The sequence below is a fragment of the Zymoseptoria tritici genome, chromosome 4 (assembly GCF_000219625.1).
Source record: "Zymoseptoria tritici IPO323 chromosome 4, whole genome shotgun sequence".
In the NCBI taxonomy this organism is placed as follows: Eukaryota; Fungi; Ascomycota; class Dothideomycetes; order Mycosphaerellales; family Mycosphaerellaceae; genus Zymoseptoria; species Zymoseptoria tritici.
The window spans coordinates 1,243,766-1,257,737 of record NC_018215.1 but is presented as its reverse complement, the minus strand read 5'-3'; the positions used below and the strand labels follow the sequence as shown (position 1 = coordinate 1,257,737).

The window sequence follows — 13,972 nt, the reverse complement described above, 5'->3', positions numbered from 1 at the left end:
ACCCTATAACGCCTTTCTTGACCGTTTGCCCAAGTCATTGCCATCATCCAGACGGCCCGTAACCTAACAGAGGAGATGGTATGAAACAGACTCTTGAATCCCGCCCAGTCTCTGATGTCTTTCGATCCGCCATGAAGCTCATTCCACGTTCACCTCTCCCATCTCGTTCCTTCATTGGTACCCATGCGGCCCCAGCACAAACTGCCCATTGTTGTTGTCAAAGTATGGATGATGCACCGCCTGCTTTGCGCTCATACGTCCGGCCGGATCGAATACCAGCAAGCTCTCTAGCAGAATCAGACCCTCATCGCCCAATATCTTGACACCCTCCGCATTGACCATCTCCTCATCTTGCTTGCGCTCCCACTTGGGGAAGGACGACTTGAAATCAGGGAACGACGTAACGCCTGGCCAGTCCTGCTCGTTCGGTGTACCCAGGATGCGGAAGATCTTGAAAATCTCGTCGATTTCCGAGTCGCCAGGGAACAGAGGTTTGCGAGTCGCCATCTCTGCGAAGATGCACCCAATCGACCACATGTCCACGCCTGTGCTGTATTGCCGACCTCCGAGCAGAATTTCCGGGGCGCGATACCACAGCGTAACGACTTCGTGGGTGTATGTGCGGAGAGGAACGCCGAAAGCGCGAGCGAGACCGAAGTCGCCGATTTTGAGGTTGCCGTCGCGGTCGATGAGGAGGTTTTGGGGTTTGAGATCGCGGTGGAGGACGCGGTGGGAGTGGCAGTAGCGGATGCCTTGGAGGAGCTGCAGGGTGAATTTGCGGACCTGTTGGTCGTCAGTAAGTGTGTTATGCCCGCAGCTCTCCCACTGCGCAATCATACCATTTGTGCTCCCAACCCAAGATGTCCTGTGGCCTCCAACACACCCTCCGGCAACGGCTTGCCGCGACCACCCTGGCTCACCGGCAGCGACTCCATGTACTTTTTCAAATCCAGATCGAGAAACTCCATGACGAGGTATAGCTTGTGGCCGTCGGCGTGAACGATGTTGAGCAGGCGCAGTACATTCGGATGTTGCATCTCCTTGAGCAGACTGATCTCGCGAATGGCCGTGGATGGAACGCCTTCATCCTCCGCTTCGAGACGGATCTTCTTCAGCGCGACGATGCGATTCTCCGGTGTGCTGAGGTCGCGCGCTTTGTAGACGACTCCGTAGGTGCCCTCGCCGACCTTTTCCATCTTCTGGCTGTAGAGGGGTCGTATGTCAGTATTTGTCCCGCCGGGCGCTCTTCAGCGACTTACTAGTTCTCCATGCTGGGCGACGCTGTGCTTTTGGAGAGAATGGTTATTTAGAAGAGATTTTCGAAGAGTCCATGCACAAGAAGAGAAGAGTCAGGTTGTTTGGCAGGAGAATTGGACTTTGTTGACCAAACAAGACCGGGATCTTTGCTTCGCGAACCCCACCGCACGTGGCGTGGCGCGCCAGATTTCACTTCACTTCACTTTAAATTGACGCGTGTCTGACACGAAAACCCTCTACCATCACTTCGTCATTTTGGACATGGATCCATTCGGAGATGCCGGGCAGGAAGGAGATCTTGTATTGGCGCAACAATGGCAAGTCCAATGTTTGCTCGGGCCACTCAAGATCTCGCTTGATTACGGATCACGGATCGACAAAACGAAGAGTCAATTGACTTAGCTAGTTGGCTCTGTGATCATGACAAGTCGCTTGTGCAGGAAATCGTATAGACAATGAGCGAAGCGTCTTATCAAGCGTACGGTGGAGGCAATCAAGTTAGCAAAGCAATGCTCACGTAGGTGTTGCAGTAAAAGTCAGATCAAGGTCATCATGTTCATTGCTCGTAAGATGTACATCTATCACACAGGTCCCAGAGCGATAAGCCACTCGATCCACGCATTAGAAAAATTCAAGCAGGCACATGGGCATGATCATTGACACGAGCCAATTAATCTTCACCCAGAGTTGTCGACCTCGTAGAACATGATCATATCATCTTATCATCAGACCACCTTTTGCACAACCACCTCTTGCACACCACCTCTTATGCACACGGGCTGCTTCGGCGCAATCTCGTGGTTCCATCTTAATATGCAGGCGCTGCGGGCGCGGTAATGTCACAGATCGGTTGCTTGGGCGCGGTGCGGTGGTACACCTTGTTGTAGACGTTGTTGCCATTGTTCTTGGTCTGAACTGGTGGTGGCTGCAGCGGACCACCCTTGCCGTCAGGGTAGAAGTTCTGGCTGATCGTGGTCTTTGGACATCCGAGGGTGGTGCCATCAAGACCGACATCAATGAGCTTTCCAAGCGCCCAAGTGAGGCTAGCTTGCGCAGCACGGCTTTGACCTGCAATGGCCAGAGGAGTGATTGAGTTGAGACCCTGAAACGCGTTGCAGAGTAGGGTGGTGGCATTGAGGTTGGGGGTTCCAATCTGCCCGAAGGCCATGGCCACAGGGTTGGCAGGGTAGATGCGAGTGAAGCCATCGGTCAGGGCCTCGACGGCACCGTAGGGGGTGGCGCGGCGGTACCAGTTCTCGGGCCACCTCTCGGGGACGTATTCGTAGTCGCCTGTCTTCTTGTCATACTTGGCGCCAACAATGCTGGAGATGGACTCGTAGTTGGCGACTCCGCCTGCTCCGTATGTGCCGTTGGAGAAGTATTCGGGGTAGAAATTGAACGCCACAACCGACACAATTGACGGGAATGGAAAGTAGTAAAGGTATGGGTCTACTAAATTGTTAGAGACAATTCCATGCTGGATGTATAGCGGGGAGTGCTTACTGTATTGCTTCGAGAAGGCGGCATTGGCGCTGTACTGTCGTCGCATGACATCGTAGCTGAACTCCTTGTTTGGATCTTGCTTGACAAACTCCACGTTTTGCTTGAAGATGCGAGAAGAAATGTGATGGTTGTCACCGCAGCCATTGTAGAAATCCTCTTTGTTGGGAGAGATGTCGGCCTCGACGGTGGAGTGACGGTTCAGGCCGCCGACGATGTTCGGGCCTGCACCCAGCCACCACGACTGGGTCTCGATATCGCCATCAGACAGAACAGCGAACACAGCGAGAACCGTTGCGAGGTCCGCTCCCATGTTGAAGCCGCGTGCAACAGCCTCGATAACCTGGCTAGACGTGACGTGGCCGTTACGGGGCAAGTAGCCATAGTTGGCGAGGAGGTTTAAGCCAGGGCCTAACATGACGGTTAGTCACCAGCTGTTGATGCTGAACATCGATGCGTGAACTCACAAGGACCTCTGCTGTCGTTTGGACCGGGTGCAATGAACTCGTAACCTGGCTCTGGTCGCTTGTTGTCGGGGTTGATCGATGATGCAACGGAACCAAGAAGTCCGGATACATCGTTCAGGAGACCGCCAACCGTGGGCAGACCAAGCTTCTGTCCCGAATTCGCACCTGACAATATTTGGGGGAGTGCCAGAGCCAAGGTAGGCAGAGCCAACCCCGAGAATACGGTCTTCATTGTGAGTGGAAGATGGAGGGGAGTAATTCCGGGAGGGAAGGAGAAGGGTGATGGTGAGAATGATTTTAGGGCAGGAGAGCACATCTGCCTACCTTTATATATTCACAACCTGCGTGTTCCCCTACGACAGTGCTGCGTACTGTGTTGTTCCGGCAGCGCCGCCACTCATAATCGTCGATAGATGTGCAATCCTCCTTTCGAAGTAGGAATATGCGCACTCACCGGGCGTAGATTCGTCGAATGTCCGAATCGTTGAATGAAGAGATCGTCAGAAGGTTATGCTTTGCAGTGTAATGGCTGAATCGGTATTAGCTGCAGGTCGATCTAGTCTCAGAAGCACAGACCCTCTTGGCGAGCACTAACCTCTTCGAGCGCCTCGCCTAAGAGGGTCTGAGGGCGTAAGAGCGGCTTTTGGCAGATACAGTGCAGCACGCGACAGCGCAATAACAACGACCTTTTTTAAAAATCCGGCACTATAACTTTGTAGAGCCGAGTCTTACGATTCGAACGGCGTATCGCATAGAAAATTTAAGTGTGTTTTGCGTGCCCTAATAGAGCTCGCATTTTCCTATTTTTCGCCTAATAAATTAGAATTCCGAAGAATTTGCGCGAGCTCTATTATAGCTTTCGTTTAACGTCGGATTTAAATAATTAATATACCGTTCGAATCGTAAGACTCGGCTCTACAAAGTTATAGTGCCGGATTTTTAATAACTAGTTTCGTTGTTACGTTCTCGTATTTAGGGCCGAAACGATACTACGCTTTATTAAGGTATAAATTCTATACTAATGCTACGCTCTATCTCCTAAATTCGGCGTTCGGACCCTTAGACCACGAACAGTAGGCGTCGAATCCGCGCTAACTAGGCGTAGACTAAGGCACTAAGACTAAGGTCGATTATGCTTAAACGTACCTATATAAGAGACGCTAGCCTTAGCCGCTTAAACTTTCTTATACCGATATAACGCTTCGTTAACGATGCTAAACGGTAAGAGCTACGATAAATAAGCACCTAGATATTATATATAGCATGTTTGTTATAGTACGATGCGTCTACGTAAGTTCGCGCGAGAGGAGTTGCTAGCGACGTACATAGAGATATTAATAGCGACTTAGTCTACGAGTAATAGATTAGTTCTCCTACGGTTGTAGACATAAGTATTATATAAAGAGTCCGAAGCTAAGGACAGTATGTAGACCCTGTTTAGATAGCTACATATATATACAAGATTGCCTCTCGACGGCCGAACAGACTGCACCTTCACGCGGTGGCCGTCGTAAGTACCTTCCTTAGAAGGGAAACTAAGACAGTCTAGAAGAAACCTCCTCGAAAACCTCTCGAATCCGCCCGAAATCCTTCTCGAAATCCGCCTCGAAACACGAGCTACAACAGAACAATAGCACGATTCGAACGAATAGCCCTCTACGCTACGAACGAGAAGAAGAAAGAAGCAGTCTACTCTGCCCTATACGCGCACCTCCTCGAAATCCGAACCGAAGCACTTTAAAGAGCTAGAACAGTCGGTAGAATCTACAACTCTGCGATTAACCTGCGTAGCTGTATGCGTTTAGAAGCGACATATAGTTCTACAAAGGCGTATTAAGGACAAGAGAAGGCAGCGAGTTAGACAGCTGCTTTTGTACGGCATTTTGCACTGCTTTTGCACGGCATTTTGCACTGCTTTTGCATTCGAATTTGCAGCGTATGTGCGAAGCGGAAGGATCCGCTAAAAATTCTACAAAAGCTTAGCGCGAAAATTCTGCAGCCTTAGGCTGCAACACTCGTTTGATTTCCTTTGTCTCGCATTTGTTTAAAGTCCTTTAGCATTGCCTTAGGTACGGGGTCTCCCCTAAGGTTAAAGAATACCGAAAAATCTAATTGTAACTAGATCTACTGCTTTGCCTTTATAGCAAAGCCGTCCTATATAGTCTTAGACTCCGAAAGGACGTAAATGGAACAAACAAACAAACAAACAAACAAACAAGATTGCCTCTCTACTTTATACTAATAGTAAGGGACTCGATAACTTAGTAGATGTAGATAAATCGCGATTAGTATCCGTAAGGCCCTCTATAGTTATCGTGTTTAGCTCGCGGAAGCTATAAACGGACCTTAACTCCGATAGTCGATATATACGTCGGACGTATATTATCGTAGTAGACCCGCTACAAATCTTAGGCCGTTCTCTATAGGTTGCCGATCTGCGTAGCGCATATATATAGGGATGTTCTTCTACCGCGGATGTAAGGAAAGTGTATTGTTTGTTTGTTTGTTTGTTTGTTTGTTCCATTTACGTCCTTTCGGAGTCTAAGACTATGTAGGACGGCCTTGCGCGCAAGGCAGTAGATCTATTTACAATCAAATTCTTTCGGTATTCTTTAACCTTAGGGGAAAACCCCGTGCCTAAGGTAGAGTCTGCAAAGCAGAATCTACCGAAGGACTTTAAAAGCAGCGCAAAACAAAGGAAATCCAACGAGTGTCGTGCAGCCGGGGCTGCAGAATTTTCGCGCCAAGCTTTTGCAGAATTTTCAGCGGATCCTTCCGCTTCGCACGCACGCACGCTGCAAATTCGAAATGCAGTGCAGAAGCAGTGCAAAATGCCGTGCAAAAGCAGTGCAAAATGCCGTGCAAAAGCAGTGCAAAATGCCGTACAAAAGTAGTGCAAAATGCTATGCAAAAGCAGTACAAAAGCAGAAGCAGCTGTCCAACTCGCTGCCTTCTCTTATCCTCAATATGCCTTTGTGGAACTGTATGCCGCTTCTAAACGTATACTGCTACGTAGGTTAATCGTAGAGTTATAGATTCCACTAACTGTTCTAGCTCTTTGAAGTGCATGTATGCTTCCTTTCGAGGGCAACGACGTCTCTACTAGAGAAGGGACATGCGATTTCGATTCGGATTTCGAGGAGGTGCGCGTATAGGACAGAGTGGACTGCCTCTTCTTCTTCTTCTTGTTTGTAGCGTTTGTAGCGTAGAGGCGTTCGAATCGTGTTGTTCTGTAGCTTGTGTTTCAATAGGAGGCGTACCTCTAGGTCGTGTTGTTGTTGTAAGGGAAGAGGGATCGACGGCCTCTCCAATCCTCCGGAGGAAACTTGGCTCTGCAACGACGGTATCGTCGCAGGTTCGTAGCCGGCACCACGTACAGGTGTTCCTCGTCGCCGACCAAGGAAAGTGTATATATACACTATAGATTCTACTATAGAGTCTATAGTAGTTGTAAGGAAGGATAACCTAAAGGGGAATAGTTAGTTACGTATATACAATCTACTACGTTATAAACCTCTACACTTCCTTCTACCTTAAGCCTCGTTACTAATGTCCTATATAAATACGCTATTAATAATAGCCTTAGGGCTATTAAACTAGTCCCCCTCGTCGTCTTCGAGTCCCTTAGAGCTGTAAGCAAGCTTACGTTATATACGGAGGTTCTAATACAAATACATAAGTATCTTAACGGTAGCGTAGGTAAGCTTATTGCGGCGGAGGTTATAAATAAAGCTATAGGCTAACTAATTGCGCTCGGCGGTGCCGGTCGTTAGTGCAATAGATAGTGCTAACAGCGCGAGAGCTGTTAGAGCTAGATAGCTGTCTTAAAAGAAGTTCTGCTACTATTATACGGGAGTTATTTAGTAGTGTGCCTGCTAGGTTATCCTATTACTAAATAGTCCCTACTTTAAGCAAAGAAGCGTAAGGCCGGCTACTACCTCTACTATTAGTTTATTAGTTAGAGCTATGCGTTTATTAGTCCCTAACGTCTTAAACTTAGCGGTCTTGTCGATAGTAAGGATGTCGTAGCAATACTAGTAGATCTATAGCCGCAGACTGTCGAGGGTCTCGTTATTAATAAGGATAAAGCGGTAGTCCTTATAGTTACGGACTAAGGGGTCTACGAGGTAGGCTACAACTATAAGGGGATAGTAGGCCTATCTATATCGGTGCTCGAGCTTACTATTAATAACAGCTTAACTAATAAGGCTAGTGTTAAATAATATATTAAAGAGCATCTTCTAGTAGCCGTAGACGCGTAAGAGCGATAGCCGGTCTGTCTCTAATGCGAGTGTAACTATAAGGAAGGGTGTTATTAGTTTAAGGTAGCTCTTTAAATCCGACTAAAAGGTCGGCTGCTCGAGGATAGTAAAGATACGCTGCTACGCTTCTCGTGCATCTAGTAAGGCTCTAGGTCTAAGCAGCATAGCCTTGTACTTATCTATGTTGTTAGTAAGGGTCTAAAGGTAACGGCGGTTATTATTAATAGCTTTTGCGTAGTTTAGTCTGCCCTACTAGCGCGTTTTGCTAGGTAGCTAGAAGGTAGTAATTAGGCTATTAGCGATGTGCCGGAGGGTCTTAACTACGAAGGGATAATTCTTAAAGTACTTAGCTACCTCCTTAATGCCGTAGAATACTAGTGTAATGTCGTCGTCCTTATAAATGTCGAGCATAAGGTTGTTAAAGTTGTAAGAATAGTAGCTAATTCTAACGATTTAAGGATGTAGCCTTACGACCTACTAGCGCGTTAGTTAATTAGTTAATAGCTTATCGATAGAGCGTGCCGCCCCTTCCGCCCCCGGATTTAAGTAGCGCTAAACCGGAATTAGAAGTAACTTAGCATTAAAGAAAGTCTAACATACTCTCGAGCGTATAGACCTTATATTTAAGGTATTATTAGTGCACAACGTAACTACTTTTCTAGGATATTCTTAGATTACATCTAAGAGACCGTTAGCGAGATACTCGCCGGTATAGCAGTCGAGTTTCGTAGCTACGGAGCTAAGGAAATATAGCGCTCGAGAGGTAACCTACAAACGTTAGTTAGTAGGCTTTATTTTCGATACTAAACTAACTAATTAACTTACTACGAGATAGTTAACAATTACTTTACTACGCGGATTCGACTATCTATCTGTTACTAACGTAACGTTGTTACTACGCCGGATCGCTTTATCGATCGTAGCCTTTATAGCGGTGTACTAGCGTAGTAGTATCGTGCCGGTAAGAGCTCTGCGCGACGGCGGCGTAAAGGAAGGACGTAGACGCTTATAAAACCTTAGAAACCTAGGATCTTCTACAGTGCTTAATAGTAGACCGGCGCTAAAGATCTACTAACCGCAGTTATTAATAGCAGCCTTAGACTCCTTCTTATCTATAGCATTAGCATACTAGAGCATACCTCGCTAACAGTAGCGTAAAGGGCTTAAAGTTAAAGGCGCGGTCTCGAAACTAGTTATAGTAGCGTCCTTATTAACTAGTACTCGCTCCGACTAATACTACTTCTATAGATGCTCCGGAAGCTACGGACACCTTCTTAGATACTTAATAACACGCCCTCGTTTATTCGAAGTCTACTCGTCCTTGTAGTAGATATAGACGACATTAGGGTGTCGCTTGCCCTCCTTAAGAACGCCGCGAGTAACTTTAAGCTAGTAGCTATCCTTAGTCCTTATACGCCTCTTTGTAGAGCGTCGTCGTTAGTTAGGCATTAAATAGAAGGTTTAAGAGTAATTAGAGGTATAAAGAAGTAGTAATTAACTTAATATTGCAGCAGCGACTTACTATCCTTTTAATTACTAACAACGACTCTACCGAGACTGCCTCCTTCTATATACGATCTAGCAACCCTTCTATTATACTGTTATTACTACCGTTATAGCTCTATCGAATACAGACCTTACGAGCTATTTAGAGCCTTATAAACACTATAATTCGATTAGTCGACTTTAAGAGTAGTAAGAGCAGTTACAAATAATAAGAGGTGCAGTAGAAGCGTCGTTTTAAACGGCGGCAATAAGAAGGACCGATAATGCAGCGATATACTATGCTAATACAGGTAACGCGTAAGTTATTACCCTTATAGACGGTTACTACCAATTCTTTAGTACACACCGTCCGCGTAGGTATACACGTGTATGGCCATAGTGTGGATTGTGGGCGCCCATCCCTACACATGTGAAGCGCGCCCGCGGCGACGAATGATCTTTGGCCCCGATGTACGCGAGGCATCGTCACCTGCGTCTTGGTCGTAAAAGTGTCCTCAACAAACAACAGAGTCATGTCGTGTTTGCTGGCACGGCTGAAAGCGACATTATGAAACCTTCATTCTGCGGTTGGTCGAAGTCAACCAATCCTTTACCGGGCTACAGCTTCGAGGAGAGGGAAGATCCCCATTGGGACAGGTAGCAAAGATGCAGGGTAAAATTGATAGGCAAATTAGCAGACAACGTGCTGTGCGCGCGTAGTGCACACATGCGAGCCAAGATTATCATCCCTGTCGTCTCCCGTCCAAGCAGGGTCCAGGGCGCGGTATGGCAAGTATTGATGAGATTCTGCATGCATCAGTCCAGTGCGATTGGGAAGAGATGGCTGTATCCTGACCTGCAGGGCTTGCATCTATAAGATGCTCAGTCCATGGGTGAAAGATCTTCCCTTGAGCATGATTCACGTTCATTGCGTTGAACGGCGAATCCATGCGCGTAGAGGATGATCCGGGAGAAGGAGCAGGGCGCCTGATGCGCAAGGTATCCGTCCATAATAGAGGACCTTAGCAATTTCACCTTTCAATGAGCCAGGCGAGAGTCGAATGGATTCAGAGCTCACGAATGAGTCTCGCCACATGCTCCGCTCCAGGGAATTGCTCCTACGTGAAGAACGTCCCGATGTATAGCGCTCTGCACAGGGCGAGCACATAGCTGCGGCTTCTGATCTCGCGAATGTCCTTGTCTTCGTGTGAGGCTCGATGCCCGTGCGCTGCGCGAAGATCCGCGTGCCTGCATCCGAGGCGAGTCTTGTTGAGTATCTGCGTGAGGTCACTCGCACAGCGATATCATCTGGCGGGCTATGCGCGAATCCTGATGGTGAAGGTTACGATTCCGTGGGGTCCACTCGACGATCGGTGTGGTTGCTGGGATGGAGCTGAATCGTTGTTGCAGAGCACAGAGCTTAGGGGCGACAGCCCGAACGTGCTGGAGAGTGGAGACGTGCTATGATTTGAGTTGAGGCTAGGGACGGCCCGTTTCGGTACTGCTGAGCCGACCGCCGAGCCTCACAAAGCTCCGACGTCATCATGCGCTGGGAAGAGTTGCTTCCGTGCGATTGCTGATCAACACCTCACTGAGACACATCAGCAATCAACGATATGCTCAGCCATGGCCCCGAGTAGAGGGAAAGGCAGAGATCGGCCCAAAGCTGTTCCGCCTCGACGATCCGCGCGCTCCCGTGGAGGTCATAACGACATTCCCGATGTGTTCCAGTCCATGCTGGCCGAGGCTGACGTTGAGAGCTTCCCAGACGACGTCAGTCCGCCCACGAAGAGACGAAGGATCGCGCAGGAGAAGAGTCCCAAGCAAGCGCCGAAGACCGCAAAGAACGAGGTCGTGAGCAAGCCCAGGAGTGAAGCAAGCCATGCCAAGCACCCGCAGACTGTCGAGGATTCCTCCGAATCTGAGGTCAGTGACTTTCAGTTCGAAGATGTCGACCTCAGCCAGGCAGAGAAGTACTCCAGCTCTTCCGAAGCAGACGGCATCGAAGACCTCGCCATCTCCATCAAGCCAGAGGACATCTCAAAGCGATCGCGCCAAACGAACCGGAGGAAGCCTGCGACATTTGCTGAAAAAGCTCAGCGACTGATAGTTCACAAGCTACACGTCCTTTGTCTTCTAGGACACATCAAATATCTCAACGCATGGTGCAACAACGCCGTCGTACAACGTCATCTACGTCCTCTACTCACTTCCAAGACCATATCATACCTGAACCCTAAGGCGGAATTCTCTCAATTCCAGCGCAACAGATCATTCGTGGACGGACTTCAGCAGGCCATTGATTCTTTCACAGCAGAATTTCGGGTGACTGCTCAAGGACTCAGCAAGTCACATTGGATTGTGGAAGAAGATGCTGATATCGTGGGGGAATATGCCGAGCCCATGGACAGATCTGATTTCATACGAGCTGCCAAAGCTATGGAGGGTTCTCAAGACACCGGCAATCAGCTCTTCTGTGCTTTGCTTCGTGCGGTCGGAGTTCAAACTCGACTAGTCTGCTCGCTCCAGCCACTGCCTTTCGGCAGTGTACCCAAAGGTGCGACGCCACGAAAACCCGTCAGGCAGCGAGTGTTTGCGACGGCATCGAACACCGATCAGTCTGCTAGCGATCCCGAAGATATTGCCGTGAAAGGGTCTGGAAGCAGAGGCAAGATCCCATCTGTGCGGAGGCGGCTGGGAAGGCCTGCGTTTGCTTCAAAGTCGGACGCAGCGCCAGTGACAAAACGGGAGAAGCCGGTGCAGAAGCTTTCATACCCAGTATACTGGGTTGAAGCATTCAACAAGGCGCAGCAGAAGTGGCTACCCGTGGATCCAATCGTCACTCACACCGTCAACAAAGCCTTCAAGCTGGAACCACCATCTTCCTACGACTTGAACCAACTTACGTACGCCATTGCTGTTGAAGATACCGGCGTTGCTCGCGATGTGACGAAACGCTATGCCAAGGCATACAATGCAAAGACTCGCCGATTTCGAGTGGAGTCGTCGCATGAAGGCGCAAAGTGGTTCAAAAAGGCTATGCGCATCTTTCGCCGACGGGGTGGACTGCTCGATAGAGATCAGGTCGAGGATGCCGAGTTAGCACAGAAGGAGGCCCGCGAAGGTATGCCTGCCAATGTACTGGATTTCAAGGACCATCCATACTACGCTCTGGAACGACACTTGAAACGCAACGAGGTGATCTATCCCATGCGCGAGGTTGGGAAAGTGAACGCTGGAACTGCTGCAAAGCCGAGAATGGAGTCCGTGTATCGAAGACAAGATCTGCTGAGTTGCAAGAGCGCTGACAAATGGTACCGCTGTGGTCGGGAAGTCAAAGAAGGCGAGCAGCCTCTGAAGCATGTTGCTGCACGGTCCAGACGACAACGCTCAGTCGACATTGATGATCTTAATGGCGACGGACCTGCGAGTACTACAGCTCTCTACGCGCCGCATCAAACGCAGCTGTATGTTCCACCGCCTGTCGAAAGAGGCAGAGTACCGAGGAATGCGTATGGAAACCTCGACATATACGTCCCATCCATGGTACCGTATGGAGGCGCACACGTTCGCCATCGCTTGGCCAAAGACGCCGCTCGGCTGCTCAAGGTAGACTATGCTGAGGCTGTGACCGGATTCCAATTCAAGGGTCGCCATGGCACAGCCATCGTGGAAGGCATCATCGTGGCTCAGCAGTTCGCCGATGCTGTGCAGGCAGTAATTGATGGCTTCGAGGATGCTCAAGTAGAAGAGGAGTCTCGTGCGCGCAGTCTGATGGCTTTGCAGCAGTGGAAACGCTTCTTGGTGGGTCTGCGGATTGCAGAGCGAGTCAGTGCGTACGGTGATGGGAAGAATGATGACGAGGAAGAGCTTGACGATGTCAACGTTGATGGGGTGATGGATGACCGTGATAGCCAGCCTGGAGGGTTCTTTCTAGGGGCCGCTGAAGATGATGTCTTGCCCACTGCTGGGCAATTTTCAATGGGGGAACTGAATGCAAAGCCCAAAGCTGCACGACAGAAGCGCAGGGTCGTCGATGAAGACAGCGAAGACGACAGAAGCCTTGTTACTGACCACGACACTGAGCCGACTGGCTACGGTGAAAGATCAGCAAAACATACCTCGGAACATGACGACGACCAGCAAGGAGGGTTTTTCGCCGAGGAAACTGGAAATCAGGATTTAGGTGGTGGTTTCCTACCCGACGCGGCCGGTTCTACGCACGAGGATGAAACCGCTTCTGCGGACCATACTGGACCCGTAGAAGACGAGGACGGGCAACGCGGTGGGTTCATTATTGACGGCAACGACGAGCAGAGATCAACCGGCGGTTTCCTTCCGGATGCCGACGTGGGCAATCAGAAGAGCTCGCACTCGACCAATGCGAATTTTGACCACGCGTTTGAGGATGGTCAGGGCGGGGGATTTATTGTAGAAGAAGACGCCGACGCTGACGGTATCAACGACAATGGTGTGTCCGAGACCTTGGGAGGTCTCTCATCCGCGGGTTCCTCACGCATAGCGCCTCCAGCCAGCAGTTCACGGCCAGCGGAGAAGAGACATGGTGCTCAAGTCGCTCTGAACGGCAGGAACAATGACGAAGCTATGGATGAAAATGCCAATGAGGCAGCAGCCAGTCGCAGCGACGCAGACTCTCTGCCATCTCGTGATTCCGAAGACGACGAACTTGAGCCTGACTGGTTGGAAAGCGACTGACATGTGATAGTAGCAACAAAACACGCCTATTGGACTACTGAACTATTCACCTTGCTCACGCATGTGCCATTTCACCGCGATCACGCTGATGCCGCCGCTCTTGGTGCTTCATCACCCCAGAACTGAGAGGCAAGGTGAATTCCAGCCGCTTTTCAGCTGCTAAAGCATGCATGTGAAGAAGATATCATGACGCTGCTACCTCACCACGAACGGTACAAGTATCTGACCTTTTTCTTCTCATTGCTCACCGACGAACGCCTTTGCATCACCTCTAACAAATATCGG

At 49.4% G+C, this 13,972-nt stretch overlaps 3 protein-coding genes across 3 annotated transcripts; 1 reads left to right on the top strand and 2 right to left on the bottom strand.

Annotated features, from left to right (window-relative positions):
* Positions 1 to 171: 171 nt before the first annotated feature.
* On the bottom strand, positions 172 to 1,359 carry CDC2 (cell division control protein 2 serine/threonine protein kinase; the record flags this gene model as incomplete). Its single annotated transcript, XM_003852916.1, has 3 exons — positions 172 to 783; positions 840 to 1,203; positions 1,260 to 1,359. The coding sequence occupies 3 exons, from the start codon at positions 1,268 to 1,270 to the stop codon at positions 172 to 174; spliced, it is 987 nt and encodes a 328-aa protein (XP_003852964.1).
* A 706-nt stretch (positions 1,360 to 2,065) lies between these two features.
* On the bottom strand, positions 2,066 to 3,456 carry MYCGRDRAFT_41058 (uncharacterized protein; the record flags this gene model as incomplete). The annotated part of the gene is made up of 3 exons (XM_003852915.1): positions 2,066 to 2,706; positions 2,761 to 3,168; positions 3,225 to 3,456. 3 exons carry the CDS (start codon positions 3,454 to 3,456, stop codon positions 2,066 to 2,068), a joined length of 1,281 nt encoding a protein of 426 aa, XP_003852963.1.
* A 7,141-nt stretch (positions 3,457 to 10,597) lies between these two features.
* MYCGRDRAFT_57932 (uncharacterized protein) lies at positions 10,598 to 13,741 on the top strand (the record flags this gene model as incomplete). Its single annotated transcript, XM_003853396.1, has 2 exons — positions 10,598 to 12,865; positions 13,151 to 13,741. 2 exons carry the CDS (start codon positions 10,598 to 10,600, stop codon positions 13,685 to 13,687), a joined length of 2,805 nt encoding a protein of 934 aa, XP_003853444.1.
* Positions 13,742 to 13,972: the final 231 nt, after the last annotated feature.